Here is a 14,869-nt window from a genome sequence, read left to right on the forward strand (position 1 = left end):
AGGGCATGACATAAACAGCAAGGGGTGAGCTCTGTTGGAGCCCCCTGGAGGGAACGGGGGTCATCCCTGGGGGGTGGGTTCGGCCAGCTTTCCGTGGAGTTTCTCTGTGTTGAGACTCCATGCTGCACCCATAGGTCTGTTCATTAATAATTACCTAATAGGGGAGGCGGCAGGTGGTGCTGGTGGAGCTGACAGGTTCTGCCAACCTTCCAGGGCTTCATAAACCCAGGCCACGTTCCTCAGCTTCCTGTAGCGCTCAGACAGCTGCCGGGGGGGTCACACCAGGACTGACCGTGAGTAATGCTCTGAGGGCCACAATTGAGACTTGAAAGGGAGGGTGATAATCATCCTAGTTTGCCCAGGACTGGGGCTTCTGGAGCATAAGACTTCCAGTGTAAGACCAGGAACGACCCAGAGATGACGCCTCTTGGCTGCAAAGACCCCTACACGTGATTGCGTAACCTTCTCATCGCCCCAGTGGGGGAACTGGTGCCCAGGCCCAGAAACAGCCTCATGCAAGGCCACACATGACTTAGGACCCAGGTCTTCTGGCTCCTGATCCAGGTGTTTTCAGAGGTGCCTGGCAGAGGGGAATTCTGGGTAGCTTGCTGCAAAGCCAGAGAGAAATACACATGTGAGTGTTTGGGCGGGAAAAGGTATTATAGCTTGGTAGGAAGCCATGCTTTCGGGACGGGTGTTAAGTTGGTGAGTGAAGTGGTCACTCCAACTCCTGGGTGGAAAATATAATAGAAAGACCAGGTAGGAAGCAGCAGTGGTCTAAGTCAGGGCTCAGCAAACGGTGGCCTGTGGGTTGAATCTGGCCTACTGGCTATTTTGGTCTTGCCCTTGAGCTAAGAATGCAAGATAGAACATAAATATAAGATATAAATATAAAAACAAAATTTGTAAATGGTTGGAAAAAATCAAAAGGAGGACAATATTTTGTGACCCATGAAAAGCATATGAAATTCACATTTCATTGTCCATAAATAAAGGTTCACCAGAGCCCAGCCACACATAAGCATGCCTTGTGGGTGACCTCTTCCCAGCCAACATGACCAAGCTGGGTAGCTGTAACACGACTGTATGGCCTGCAGAGCCAAAGACGTTTAGTCTCTGGCCCTTTGCGGGAAAAATTTTCTGACCCCTGGTCTGGGTGAATGACGCTGGAGGCGTAAGTGAGGGTCACAGCAGTGGAGAGGCTCAGGGGTCATGGGAAGACCCTGCCAGACGTACAGAAAGATTGAACGGGGTGGGGGAGGTAGAGAGCCAGACACAGGTTAGGGATGACAACCGGGTTTGGGGCTGAGAACCAGGGCAGCAGGGCCGATTTGGTGCAGGAAATTGAGCACCCTGTTTTGGGCAGGTGAAATTTACTAGGAGAAGAGAGGAGTCCTTTTCCTGGGACTTTGGGCAGATCAGTTTTTGAACATTAGAGATCTTATCTGCATGGAGCGATGGTAAGAATGCCCATTCTACTAACCTTTACCGAGATAAGAGGGTCAAACAAAATGGCATTAAAATGATGTTGTAAACTGTAAAGCACACCACGGGTGTTGGTGGAGTAGAAGCTAAAATAACCTTTGGTGTTTTGCTGCAGTGGGTCCCTGGGCCGAAGGAATAAACATGAATGGTAACAAGAGCTCCAGGCTGGGTCTGGAGACTTTGTGCTCTAGTTCAGACACTTACCAGTTAGGTGACCTGATTAAGTCATTTTTGGAGTCTCTGGGATGAGAAAGGAGGCCAGTGCCTTGCAGAGCTGAGAAGGATGGGAAATGCAGGGGGCGTGATCACGCGGAGTGGGCTTTGTTGGTCTAAAGCACTGCTGCAGAATATGACCTTTGCCACACTCTGGGAAAGTGCCCCGTGTTTGCCAGCCTCCCGCAGGGTCATCTGCACAAGTTCACCGTGTCACTTATCACCCCGGAGCCCTGCTCTTGCCTGACATCTCAGTAGGGTTGGGTGTTCTATCAGAGAATTGCCCGGGTACTTTCTTTCCTCCTATAGTTGGGAGAGCACAGAAGATGCATCTTGCCGACCTCCTGCCCTTCCTTCTGGCCGGACTGCTGGTCCTTTGTCATGGCCAAGTGGACCCTAAGCACTATCGCCAGGGTCATATGGGCAGCCCCCATCAGGAGGCTTCAAGCACAGGTGAGGGTTCCCCCAGCCTCAAGATTGCCCCAGGCAATACAGCCTTTGCTCTCCATTTCTACAACCTGATGGCTTCCCAAAGTCCTGGGAGCAACATCGTCTTCTCCCCACTGAGCATCTCTGCTTCCTATGCCATGCTGTCCCTGGGGGCCCGCTCACACAGCCAGACCCAGATCCTTGAGGGTCTGGGCTTCAACCTCACGGAGATGTCTGAGCAGGACATCCACCAGGGCTTCCAGCACCTCCTGCACACTCTCCACCTCCCGGGCAACGGGCTGGAGATGCACATGGGCAACACCCTGTTCCTGAGCCAGGACCTGCCGATCCTTCCGGGATTTCTTAATGACAGCATGGCCTTCTATGAATCCAAACTCTTCCTCACCGACTTCCGCAATTCTGTGGGCACCACCCAGCTCATCAATGACCACGTCAAAGAGGAAACTCAAGGAAAGATTGTGGATTTGGTCAGCCACCTAAGCACGGACATCACAATGGTGCTGGTGAATTACATTTACTTCAAAGGTAAGAGTTGGTTTGTTGGTGAATCCTCTAGCTTCTCTCTTCTTCTGATTTGTGGATGGATTAGGTATTTAAAAAAGAGAAAGTGGATGGGTGGGTCAGATAGGGTCAAGCAACCCTTAACAGATTCACGTGAGAGCATCAGATATTTAAGACTGTGTAGTATTGAGGTTCCTTATGCCTATAGGCATATTTTCTTATTTTCTTCATCACAGTAATGTGTGAAATGAACAAGGTGAACTGCTGGGTTCATATCGAAGCTCTGTCACTTACTGATGGTGTAAGCAGGGCGGGATGTTTGCTTGAAGTAAGGATAATAAGAGTCCTTCCTTCAAAGTTTTGTTTTGAGGATCAAATTATGTCACATTTTTGTGTACTCCTTAGAAGAGGGTCTAAAGGGATAGGCAAACTGCTGCCCGCAGCCACATCTGATGGGCCACTTGTATTAGTCCATAAAGTTTTATTGGCACACGCCATGCCCCCTCATTTATGTATTGTCTCTGGCTGCTTTCACACAGCCACAGAGATAAACAGTTGCCATAGAGCCTAAAATATTTGCCTTCTGGCCCTTTGCAAAAGAGGTTTGTCAATCTCTGACTATTATATATATTCAATAAATAATTAGAGTAATTGTAATTAATCTAATGATAACAGTGCTCATTTCAAAGACACTTGAAAACACATAAAGGGGGCGCCTGAGAGGCACAGTCAGTTAAGAGTCTGCCTTCAGCTCGGGTCATGATCTCAGGGTCCTGAGACCGAGTCCTGCATCGGGCTCCCTGCTCACTGGGGAGACTGCTTCTCCTTCTTCTCCCCACTTGTGCTCTCTCTCACTATCTCTGTCCCTATCTCGGTCTCTCTCAAATAAATAAAATCTTTAAAAATAAAAAAATTTAAAAACCACATAAAGATATAAAAGAGAAATAGAAATTACCCATAATCCTACCACCCTGAGGCAACGAGTGTTAATGTTTTCACCTAATTCATTCCCGTCTTCTGTTCACACACATATATGAACAGTTGAAATCACAGTGTGGGGACAGATTTGTATAGTGTGTATCATCAGTGTTCCATCAGAGGAGCAAAGACACCATGAATATTAAGGGAAAGGGGATTGTTACAGGAATTGGACCTCACTCAACTCTAGGCAAATGAAGACCTACAGGAAACAACGTTGGATGGACAGAGTGAAGTCCTTGGTGTAGGTGAAAGTTTGGACCTTATTAAGGATCTATATGCCAAGCACATCCAACCACCACAGTGGGTCCATGTAGGGGGATCTTTTTTTTTTTTTAAAGATTTTATTTATTTATTTGACAGAGAGAAAGAGCACAAGTAGCAGAGAGGCAGGCAGAGAGGGAGGAAGGGAAGCAGGCTCCCGGCCGAGCAGAGAGCCCAACGTGGGACTCAATCCCAGGACTCTGGGATCATGACCAGAGCCGAAGGCAGACACTTAACCGAATGAGTCACCCAGGCACCCCTAGGGGGAACTTTGGAGGGGCCCATGCTAGGCACCTGGTAGTGGCTTAGGGACACATTGGTCTGGAGGGCTAATGTTGGGCAATGAACTTGGAGGACAGCATGGACAACCTGGAGGACAGAGAGTTCCACTAGGTCTGTCCAACATCCAATCTTCCTGGGAAGACCTTCAGCATGTGAGGGTTGTTTTCACATCTACCTCCCAATCTCACAACTGTAACCATCTTGAACCCAGAATCTATAGGGAACAGATTCTGGGAAACAGTCCCAGACTAACAATCCAGCCATATCAGTCATTGCTTGCATTCTACACATGGAATTATTTATGTACCACTGAAAACTTTTTCAAAAACCTTTTTAATTCTGCAATGACCATAAACTTATAAGAAGTTTCAAAAATAGTCCAGAGAGATCCCGTGTACCTTTCACCCAGGTTAGATAACATCTTCTATAACTGCCATACAAAAACAAAACCAGGAAATTGACATTGGTGCAATCTACAGACTTTATTCAGATTTACCAGGTTTTATATGCATTCGTGTGTGTGCGTGTGTGTGTGCATGCACAGCTTTATGCTATTGAAAACTTTGTTTAGATCTCACTTTAATGGCTCCACAATATCTCACAGAGCCATTTCAATGTAGAGTATACACCATCAATGTAATTTAAATGTATAGTATACACCATCAACCTACCCAAAGCTCTGATTATAAAGAAGGGTTTGGGTGCTCTCTTCCCGAAAGAGATTTAGCTCCAGTTGGATTAGTGTTGTCGGCCTGAGAGTGAGATTCCCTAGAAATAGGAAGGAGATAGAGACTTCTTGCCCAACACTTTGGGATGTAAATTTAGCCCCAGGCCTCACTCTCTTACTCTCACATGGTGAGAGAGTAGAACAACTGTGGCTTATCTTCAAAACTGAAAAGTACCTAGAAGAAGATGAACAAAAGATGCATAGGATCTCTGTAGAGAAGATTATCTTGAGAGATATTAGACTTAAATTTTCAAAAGTACAGATATACTATGTTCATGAAAAGGAAGACTACATATGTAAAGATGTCAATTCTCTCATGAATTAGTCTAAATATTTAATGCAATCCCAATCAAAATCCTAGCAGATTTTTTTTGGTGGCAGTTAATAAGCTGATTCTAAACTATATGGAGGTGAAAAAGGCCAAGAATAATTAAGATGGGAAAACTTACCTGACAGAGGGTGAGACTTACCATAAATCTATATTAATTTAGGCTGTGAAGTACAAATAGACTAATGGGACAGAATAGTGAGGCCAGAATAGAGTCCAGAAGTGGTCCCAGGGATAGATACAGAGACATATGGTATATGTCAAAGCTGGCATCCCCCCTCACTGCCATGATGGAACACTGGTGCTGGGACAGCTAGGTACCCACAAGGGGAACAAAATGGGTTTAGACCCCTCCTTTATTATTTATTCTAGGTAGAGTATTGTACTTTTTGCAAAAGGGAAGACTAAATCTCCTAGAATATCATGGAAGAGAGAATCTTCATGACCTTGAAGGGAAAATTGTCCTAAACAAGACACAGAAGTCCTAACCACAAAGAAAAAGACTAATATGTTCACTGCATTTAAGTTAAGAATTTCAATCACCAAAACACACCATTACTAGAGTGAAAAGGCAAGTCAGAGAGAAAGACAAGGGATTTACAACTCACGGAACTAATAGACAACTAGTGTTCAGAAAGGACTCTTGCAAACCACTAAGAAACAACCCTACACAAATACAGGGGAGGAACACAAATATAGGGGATGAACATGAACTAGCACTGATGTAACAAAAAAAAAAAGAGGGACATTTTGTTGGTCAATAAACATACAAAAGATTGCTCAACCTCATTTTTAACCAAGAAAGTGTATTACAAAGTCATAATGAGCTACAACTACATAAACATCAGGTTGGCAATGTAAATTGAATGGTGAAGACCTGGGGTGCCTGGGTGACTCAGTTGGTTAAGTGTCTGACTCTTGGTTTCAGCTTAGGTCATGATCTCAGGGTCATGGCGCTGAGCCCTGTGTCTGGCTGCATGCTCAGTGCAGAGTCTGCTTGAGATTCTTTTCCCATCTTTCTCCCCCATCCCTCCCTGTTCTTCTGCTCTGTCTCACTCTCTCTCTAAAACAAATAAGTAAATAAAACAAATAAGTTAATAAAATTAAAAAAAAAAACGGTGAAGACATGAAACAATGTTGCTGATATCCTTTTGTATATCACATTTTAGAATCTAAATGAGCCCTGAGAGAATCCATTTCTTAGGCAGGTCAGGTTTTGAAGGATCTGAGTGGTACACCGTGATGAAATAGTAAGGGGGGGCATCTCCACAGCTGTGGGAGAGGCATTCCCTTGGCTAGACGGTTGGCCTGCTGGTCCACAGGTGCCCTGTGCCTTCTTTCCTTCTTCCCTTCAGCTCTGTGGGAGAAACCATTTGTTCCCTCGATGACCACTACCCAAGACTTCCACGTTGATGAGAATACAATCGTCAAGATACCTATGATGCTGCAGGACACACAGCACCACTGGTATCTTCACGACAGATTCTTGCCCTGCTCGGTGCTGCGGATGGACTACCAAGGAAACATGATGGCCTTTTTCATCCTTCCTGACCGAGGGAAAATGAAGCATGTGGAGGAGGTCTTGACTCCAGAGATGCTAACAAGGTGGAAGAACTTGCTTCAGAAGAGGTAATCAATGTGACCTGTGGTGCTGAATCTACAGCATTGCCCTTCAAATGGACCCTTCTAAGGAAGGCCAGTGCCCTACATGGGGGTGTTGTCAAATTATGAAAGAATTCTTATTTGCTTTAAGACATTCCATGGGTTTCCCTAGATGATGAACTCTCTTGTTATATCTGAAATACGATTTTTGCCCCGTTAGTGAAAAGAGAGCCAGGCTAGGAGTTAAGATTCCTGGTTCTAGATGTAGCCCTTACAGCACACAAGACTTGGGTGAGGTGACGTTGGCTCTCCGAGGGTCTGCTCAGCTGTGCATGAGTGGGTAGGTCTCCCGTCAAGGTTCCTAGCGCAGAGGAACTTCAAAAAATCCCATCCACCCAACCAAGGAAGTAGCCTGGAAGTTTTCTATCACCCTGGGACTACAAAAGGGGAAAATTTATAGATAAGGGCCTCAGATTTATAGATGAGGGCCCATAGATAAGGGCCTCAGCCTAAGGCCACATTTGGATGGAGAATTCGCACAGCTCATGTGACAGAGGAATTCTGGCCAAAGAAATCATCTGGTCCCATGTAAGTGAAAACCATAGGACCCCAACAGAGGTGAAGGGAAAGCTACCACACAGGGAGACTTTATCTCCCTGGGCACCTGGCCTGCCCACAGAAAGCCCCTGCTGCTGAAGATGATCTCCCAAGGGGGTTCCTTCAGAGAGCAGTCTTGAGGGCGAAGGGGCCTGGCCTTCAGTCCCAGGGGACGCTGGAGCAAAGTCAGATGCAGTGAGTGGGGCCAGCTAGAGGGTGCAGTCAAGAGGAGCACAGTGCGCTGGGGTCCCTCACTTGTGTAACCTCATGCCTCCTTCAGGTATTTTTATAAGAAGCTCGAGCTACATTTCCCCAAGTTCTCCATTTCTGGCTCCTATCAATTAGATCAGATTTTGCCCAAGATGGGCTTCATGGACCTGTTCTCGAAGGAGGTTGACCTGTCCGGCATCACCGAAGAGCGAAGACTGCGAGTGTCCAAGGTGAGTCATCATGGTCCTCCATGCCTGGAGCCGTGGTAGAGAACTTCTGCCTCTTAGGGGCTGCTGGGTTATGGGTGTTCTCTCTGTCCCACGTGAAATCTCAAAGCCTGGGTTTCATTCAGCCATCCACAGACATGGACATCCTCGAACCAGCCCACTCCCATGCTAGTGTGGTACTTGGCACTGGGTATCCCACATTCATCCCACTGCTGTCCTCAGGGAGTTGTCACAGCAAAGTGGGCTTCGTAGATCACAATGCATAGACAAACACATTGATAAAATAGAGGGAGGATACCGACGAGGTTGGCCAGGGCGTGTGTATCAGAGATCGCTTTGATAGGAGAAAGAGACCTCTGACTTTAGTTAAGAAGACAGACGTGCACGCCAGGGTAGAGCCTTGGGTTGCAGAGTTGAATTCCAGGTCTTCCTCTTATGACATTGAGGGGTGAGTGAGGGTCTGGGTCTGCAAAACAGCCGTAATGTATCAACCTTCTAGGATGGCTATGAAGATTTAAAAAGAGCCCTAGGCACATAGTAAGCATTCAGTTTCTGATAGAAATAATTATTCTGAGGGGCACCTGGGTGGCTCAGTCGGTTAGGAGTCTGCCTTCCGCTCAGGTCATGACCCCAGGGTCCTGAGACTGAGCCCTACATCAGGCTCTCTGTTCAGCGGGGAGTCTGCTTCTCCCTCTCCCTCTGCCTGCCACTTTGCCTGCTTGTGCTCTCTCTCTGTCAAATAAATAAATAGAATCTTTTTTTAAAAATGAAATAATTATTCCTATAAATAAGAGGTCATCCAGCTCACAGATCTCGCCAATGTAGACATTCTTGCTGTGGGATCCCCAGGAAGTGGCCTGCAGTGTAGATCTCCAGCGATCTCTGGTTCGTCCAGGCTTCCCTAAGTTCCGATTCATGTTCTGTTAGAGGTAACCCTTGTGATTTCCTTCCCAGAGTTTTCACAAAGCCATTCTGGAGGTGGATGAGGTTGGCACCCAGGCATCAGCGGCCACTGGCAGCTTTGTGACCTTTATGTCTGCCCAGCACAATCGCAGAGTCCTTCGGTTCAACCGGCCCTTCCTCGTGGTGATCTTTTCCACCAATACCCAGAGCATCGTCTTCCTGGGCAAGGTTGTCAACCCCACGAAACCATAGCCCTCCCAGGGCTGGCTCTTCTGTTATAAGCAGGATGATGTAGCCCAGCGGAGGCTCAGTGTGAGCAGCTCCGTGTTTGGAGTGGTAGACACAGAAGATCCCAAGATCCTGGACAGAAGCTGTTGGTGAGGGTGAAGGACATAGGTGGTACGAGATAAGTGTGGACTAGACACACAGCTCTCAGGGCAGATCATCTCACCTCTCTGAGCACCGCCCTGGATAGTGGGAGAAACCCTGCTTGGTGGTTGAAGGGATTAAATACAATGATGACTATGAGGAACCTGGTTTGGTTCCTTGCACATAGTAGGTACTCAATAAATGCATCCCTGTTCTCCATCCCTTTGGGGTTTGTTCTGCCCTGCCCTGGACATGGGGGTGAGATGTCCCAAGTTCCAGTGGTTTGGCAAGGTGTAAATGGAAGGGGGGAGCAATGTCGGCAGTTGGCTGTCCCCAGCAGAGTGGACGCCTTATTTCTAGAGCGGGGGCTCTGAAGGCTTTCACTGGGTGAGCAGCAACATAGTCACCATAGTGACCTAGTGAGGAAGGCTCAGCAAGGAAGGCCTCTCCCCTCTCCCCGGGGTGGTACAGACACTGTTCCTTCCTTTGGCTTTGGAGATGGGGCCAGTCCCCCAGGATCAATGGCCAAGGTCAAAGATGCACAGCAGAAAGAAGGAAGAACATGAGATTGGATCCTGGGGGCCCATGCTTCTGTCCTACTCTTCTGCTGATCAGCTCTGGGCCTCAGGCCAATTTCTTCCCTTCTTGGGTCTGCTTCCTCACCTGGCTGATATGGACTGACCCAGATGGTCCCACTCAGATGTCTGTACTATGTGGGGTGAATTCTCTGAGCCAGCGTTCACCCAGAGTCTTAGAGAAGAAACCTCTATTCTTCCCACAGGAAGAGGCAGGCCGGCCACACCTGGCTGTGTTTGTCCTGAATCTCAGGAATGTGTGGCAAATGCATTTCCCCAGCCAGGCCCTGGGGTGTTCTTGTCGGGCCAGAGCATCAGAGGCCAGGGTTCTTGCTGTCACAAACCCTGATTTCCACTGGCGCCTGGAGAGACAGGCTATGGATCATATCTAGCATTGAGGTGACTGATCCAGAGTCACAATGATCCAGGCTTTATGGGAGGTGGTCCCCAGCCCACATCATGCTACAGATACAAGAATAAGATTGTTGTGGGAAACCAGGAAACCAATATCTAGGGCAAGAGCTTATGGTGGGAAAGCTGTTCTGGAAGGAAGCTAGAGAGGATGGGAAGGGGAGATTTTGAGGTTCTCTCCCTTGACTTCTGAAGTACAACCCTGAGCTGGACAGGACAGCCTGGGAACAACACTGGTAAAGGAAATTCCCAGAGAAGGAAAGTGCTGAGCTCGTCATACCCGCCCCGAGGTGCACTGACAAGGTACTGGAAATGCTACAGGACCCCGTGCCCTCCCATGCTCAGAGGAGGGCAGACCCTCCTTTCTGTCCCCTGGCTTGGTGGGCTGAAAAGCAGCTACATTACTGAAAGCATTGGTCCATTTTCCCCGCACTTGCTGGGAAGTCGAATTCTGGTTTGTAATAGCCGGGCAGGAGCTGAAGTCCGGCCCAGGCTGACACCGCCCACTCTGTCCCAACGGAGGCAGACGGGTGGGTGGATTCAAGCTGGTCGGGTGAAAGGGCCTGGGGTTACTGTGGTCCTGGAGTGGCCCAGGGGCGTGGGAACATGAAGCCTGGGTGTGATGAAGTCACCCTCAGCCTCACCCTCCGTCACCCTCCGTCCAGCCTTGAAAGTGATGCTTCCGTATTCTGACGAAGTCTGTCCCTCTCCAGGTCGGAAGTCCTCAGTGGCTCCCTATTGCCTACAAGATAAACTTGCAGTCCTCTACCCACAGTCAGTGCCCTCCCGACCTGGTCCCCACCTGCCTCTCCTACCTCAGTCCCTCCTCCTGCACTCACACATCCAGTGACATCAGCCATGGAAACGTGCTGTTTCCCCAGGCTGTCCCTGTAGCCTCTACTCCAGACCTTTGGTCCCTGCAGGCCCCCAGTCCCCAGAGAGCCCCCTTCCCCAGCTCTGAGAATCTGCCAGGATTCCCTACAAACACCTCATGCCCTCCCCAAGGTGGACTGCCATCCTACCATCAAACGTGGTGGGCGGACAGTAGCCTCTGCTCCCCTGGCTCTGATCAGACAGAACATCTGGAAGGCAGGGCTCCGTTCAACCTGTGTTCCCTTCATTCACCCCAGAACCTGGCCCCTGGGTTGATTGTATGGTCTGGTGTGTAGCTGAGGCTCAGCTGCTATTTGGTGAATGAATGAATGAATGAATGAATGAATGGAAAAAGCTGTGCCCTGAACAAGGTCCCCGAGCTGTTTGTTCTGCACCACCCCCTTGACTCATCCCTGGCATTGATTGGGTAAATATTTATGCCAACTCCTCAGATTTCTACATGCCCTTTTGGAACATGAAACCCAGAAATCAATTTAAAAAAAAAGACTCCAGGCAGGACACCTTATCCCCCCAGGGTGGTGCCCTGGCCTCCTTCTCTTCTCCTTTGCTGCTCCCCTATGGGGTCCCCTCCTTCGGTAGCACTTGTTACGCCCCTTGGGGAACCCGCTTCTCGGGGACCAGCGTTCAGTGCTCCGAGGGGCCACATGGGTTTGTGATTTCAGTAGGTCTCTTCCAGAGGAAAAATGGAACCTTCCTGCACGTAGCAGCAGGAGGGCAGAGGGCGGCGATGGGAGCTCTGCGAGCATTAGGGCCCCCAGATGCCAGTGCAATGATGCATGTGCATGGCTCTCTTAAGTGGGTGTGGAGATGCCGTGTGGGCTTTCTCCATTATTCTTTCTGCCATTCAGCACATAGTGACGTGGTCGGGGCCGGCCGGAAAAGCAGGGGATCTCCCCAGGGGAGGGAGAGGCACTTGAGATCTGCGTGGAGACAAGGAGGGATGCAGCCCCAGCTTCCCCTCTAACCCTGTGCTGTGGGGCAGGCACTTGACCTCTCCGGATCTCGTTTCCCACTCCCCATCCCATAAGTGGGCAAAGAGCCCCACCCCCAGCAGCTGTAGTGGCAGGGAGGGGAGGGTGAACACGGAGTCCCGTGAAGCTACAGATCTAGGAGTCCCTGGCTTGGACTCAGTGTGGCAGGTGAGGGGCAGAAAGGAGTCCGTTTCATCCCTGGCTGCCTGGGAAGGTGAGGTGCCCCTCTCATAAGTGGCAGAGCAAAGGCCAGTGGCTGCCATGCTCCTTGCTCTGAGCACCTGTGGGGAGAGAGGCCTGGTATGCATGTTCCTGGGAGTTATCAAGAAGCCACAGAACGCCCAGGTATGGAACCTAGACTTTGGAGCCAGAATATCTGGATCTTAATCTGGCCACCACCAATGTGTGCGTGTATTCGCTTGTTAGGTCTGTCGGTACGAATCACCACAAACTGGATGCTTTAACCAACAGAATTGTATTGTGTCAGAGTTCAGAAGGCTGGAAACCCCAGATCGAGGTGTTGGCAGGGCAGTTCTTTCTGAGGCCTGTAGGGGAGCATCTGTTCCGGACCTCCCTCCCAGCTTCCGGTGGTGGCTTGCTGGCCATCTGTGGCATTCTCTGTGTGTGTCTGTGCCCAGATTGCCACTTTCTATAAGGACACTGGTCATGGGGATCAAGGGTCCTCCTCCTTCAGGATGATTTTATCTTATCTTAACTGATTCTGTCTGCAATGACCCTATATTCAAATAAGGTTAACCTCTGTGGTGGTGGAGGTTAGGACTTCAGTTTGGGGGGACACAGTTAAACCCATAACAGTATGGTGCACGGGGTATTCTGTGCCTCAGTTCCCTTATCTGTAAAATGGCGATGATGCTACCTAACACGGAAGTCCATTTCGAGCTTTGGATGAGTTATTATATGTAGAGCACAGGTCTTTGGTGCCCCACAGATGCTAACTAGTCTCACATTTCATCTTTTGTCACAACCCTGTCCTCCAGAGCAAGTCACAACTTCATTCGCCGCAGGTTCCCTAAACAGGTGAAGTGGCCTGACGGTGTCAGGGTCCAGGCAGGTGGGTCAGTAATGGCCCCCATTTCATGACAGGCATTTCTGCTCAGCATTGTAGCCCTCAGTGGGCTGAACAGAACCCACCTATGCCCAGGGAAAAACTCACCTATTGAGACGGCACTCTGTGGCTCTTGGCGTCAATGGAAAAATAAATCTATCATGACCTATTGAGTCCTTTAAATTCTTATTTTATGGCCACCAGCCCATCCTACTCTCTCACTGTGGCTGTTATGGACCTAAGTGTGTCCCCTCAAAATTCACATGTTGAAGGCCTAACCTTTAATGTGACTGTATTTGGAGATGGGACTTTGGGAAGGTGATTACAGTTAGATGAGTCCTCAGGGCTGGGCTTTCATCCCACAGGAACAGTATCCTTATATAAAGAGGATTTTCTTATACACCAGAGCTGCCTCTTGCCCTCTCTCTCTCCTTATGCCCAAAGAGCCCATGTGATCACACAGTCAGAAGGTGCCATCTACAAGCCAGGAAGAGACATCTCACCAGAAACCAAATCTGACGTCACCTTGATCTTGGACTTCTAGCCTCCAGAAATGTGAGAAAATAAATTCCGCTGTTTAAGTCCCCCAGTCTATGGCATTTTGTTATGGGAGCCCCAGTGGGCTAATACATGGGTCACCGTGCCCTGAGACCTCATCCCCAAACCTTTCTCTTTGGAACCTACCCAGTCTCTGCCCCCTTCCTTCACAGCCCTTTCTGAGCGGCAAAGGGAAGTCAGGGGTGGCCACAGACTTTCCCCAAATTCTCAAGATATTCTTTATAACACAGGCTAGATGCAGGCCATGGGTTGTCTCCAGGAACAGCACACAGAGCTGGAGAAGTCCTTCCTATCTTGGTCAGTCCCATCTTCCCAGTATCCATTTATATCCAATACCCATTTGGGGACTATTGCACTCGTTTCCTGTTCCTGCTATAACAATTAATACAAACTTAGTGACTAAAAACAACACACATTTATTCTCCTGCAATTCCTAAGGGTCCAAAGTCCAAAACAGGTCTTGCTGGGTCAACATCAAGAGTTAGCAGGGCTTCATTCTGGAGACCCTTGCCCATCACACCTCCTCAGCATGCCCGCATCGCATGGTCTTCTCCTGCTTCCATGATCACTCTGCTTCTTCGGATTCGGGCTCCCCATGGCCTTCACTTAGAAGGACCCCTGTGATTATGTTTAAGACCTACTTGGGTAATCTGTGCTTAGTCCCCCCACTTCAAGATCCTTACCTTTGTCCCATCTGCAAAGTCCCTTTTCTCATATAAGGGAAGATTCACAGATCCTGGGCATTAGGACTGGCTATCTTTGGGGGGAAGATTATCCACCCCGCACAGGTGTGTAATACGATTTCCACCCTACAGAGCATAGTTTGGGGATCTCTAGGTTCTGAAGGAATGGACTTTTGCAATGTCACATAGCCCAATGTACAGAAAAGACCTAGCTTTCTTCTTGCTAATGCTTCTCTTCATTAGCTGTGTGACTTTGGGCTGATTACCTAACTTCTCTCTGCTTCAGCCTGCTCACTGATTTGATGGGTATACTAGTACCCACCTTCCTGGGCATTGGGAGGACAGTGAGCACAAAGCAAGTGCTCGATGTCTGGTAGTGACTGTGTTATGCTCTAGACTAATGCTGAGTTCAGTCTCCTCCTGGTCTTAGAGGCGGTAGAGGAACCCTGTTTGCCAAACACTAAGACTGCTTCCCCTGGGCATGTCCAGCCCCCTGTCTCCTCTGCCAACTTCACACCCCAGCTCACCCACATAACATCTGGGTCATGGCCACACACAGGTCACCTAATACCGGG

General features: G+C 48.8%; 1 protein-coding gene across 2 annotated transcripts; it reads left to right on the plus strand.

The window, feature by feature from the left end:
- The first annotated feature begins 236 nt into the window (after positions 1-236).
- SERPINA4 (serpin family A member 4) lies at positions 237-9,295 on the plus strand. 2 transcript variants are annotated; one of them, XM_046007108.1, is made up of 6 exons: positions 237-293; positions 1,367-1,460; positions 2,008-2,673; positions 6,584-6,857; positions 7,708-7,867; positions 8,819-9,295. In XM_046007108.1, the coding sequence occupies exons 3-6, from the start codon at positions 2,025-2,027 to the stop codon at positions 9,017-9,019; spliced, it is 1,284 nt and encodes a 427-aa protein (XP_045863064.1). In that variant the 5' UTR covers positions 237-293; positions 1,367-1,460; positions 2,008-2,024; the 3' UTR covers positions 9,020-9,295. The 2 variants fall into 2 exon arrangements, with proteins under 2 accessions (XP_045863064.1, XP_045863063.1); XM_046007107.1 differs by lacking the exon at positions 1,367-1,460.
- Positions 9,296-14,869: the final 5,574 nt, after the last annotated feature.

The sequence above is a fragment of the Meles meles genome, chromosome 6, assembly GCF_922984935.1.
Source record: "Meles meles chromosome 6, mMelMel3.1 paternal haplotype, whole genome shotgun sequence".
In the NCBI taxonomy this organism is placed as follows: Eukaryota; Metazoa; Chordata; class Mammalia; order Carnivora; family Mustelidae; genus Meles; species Meles meles.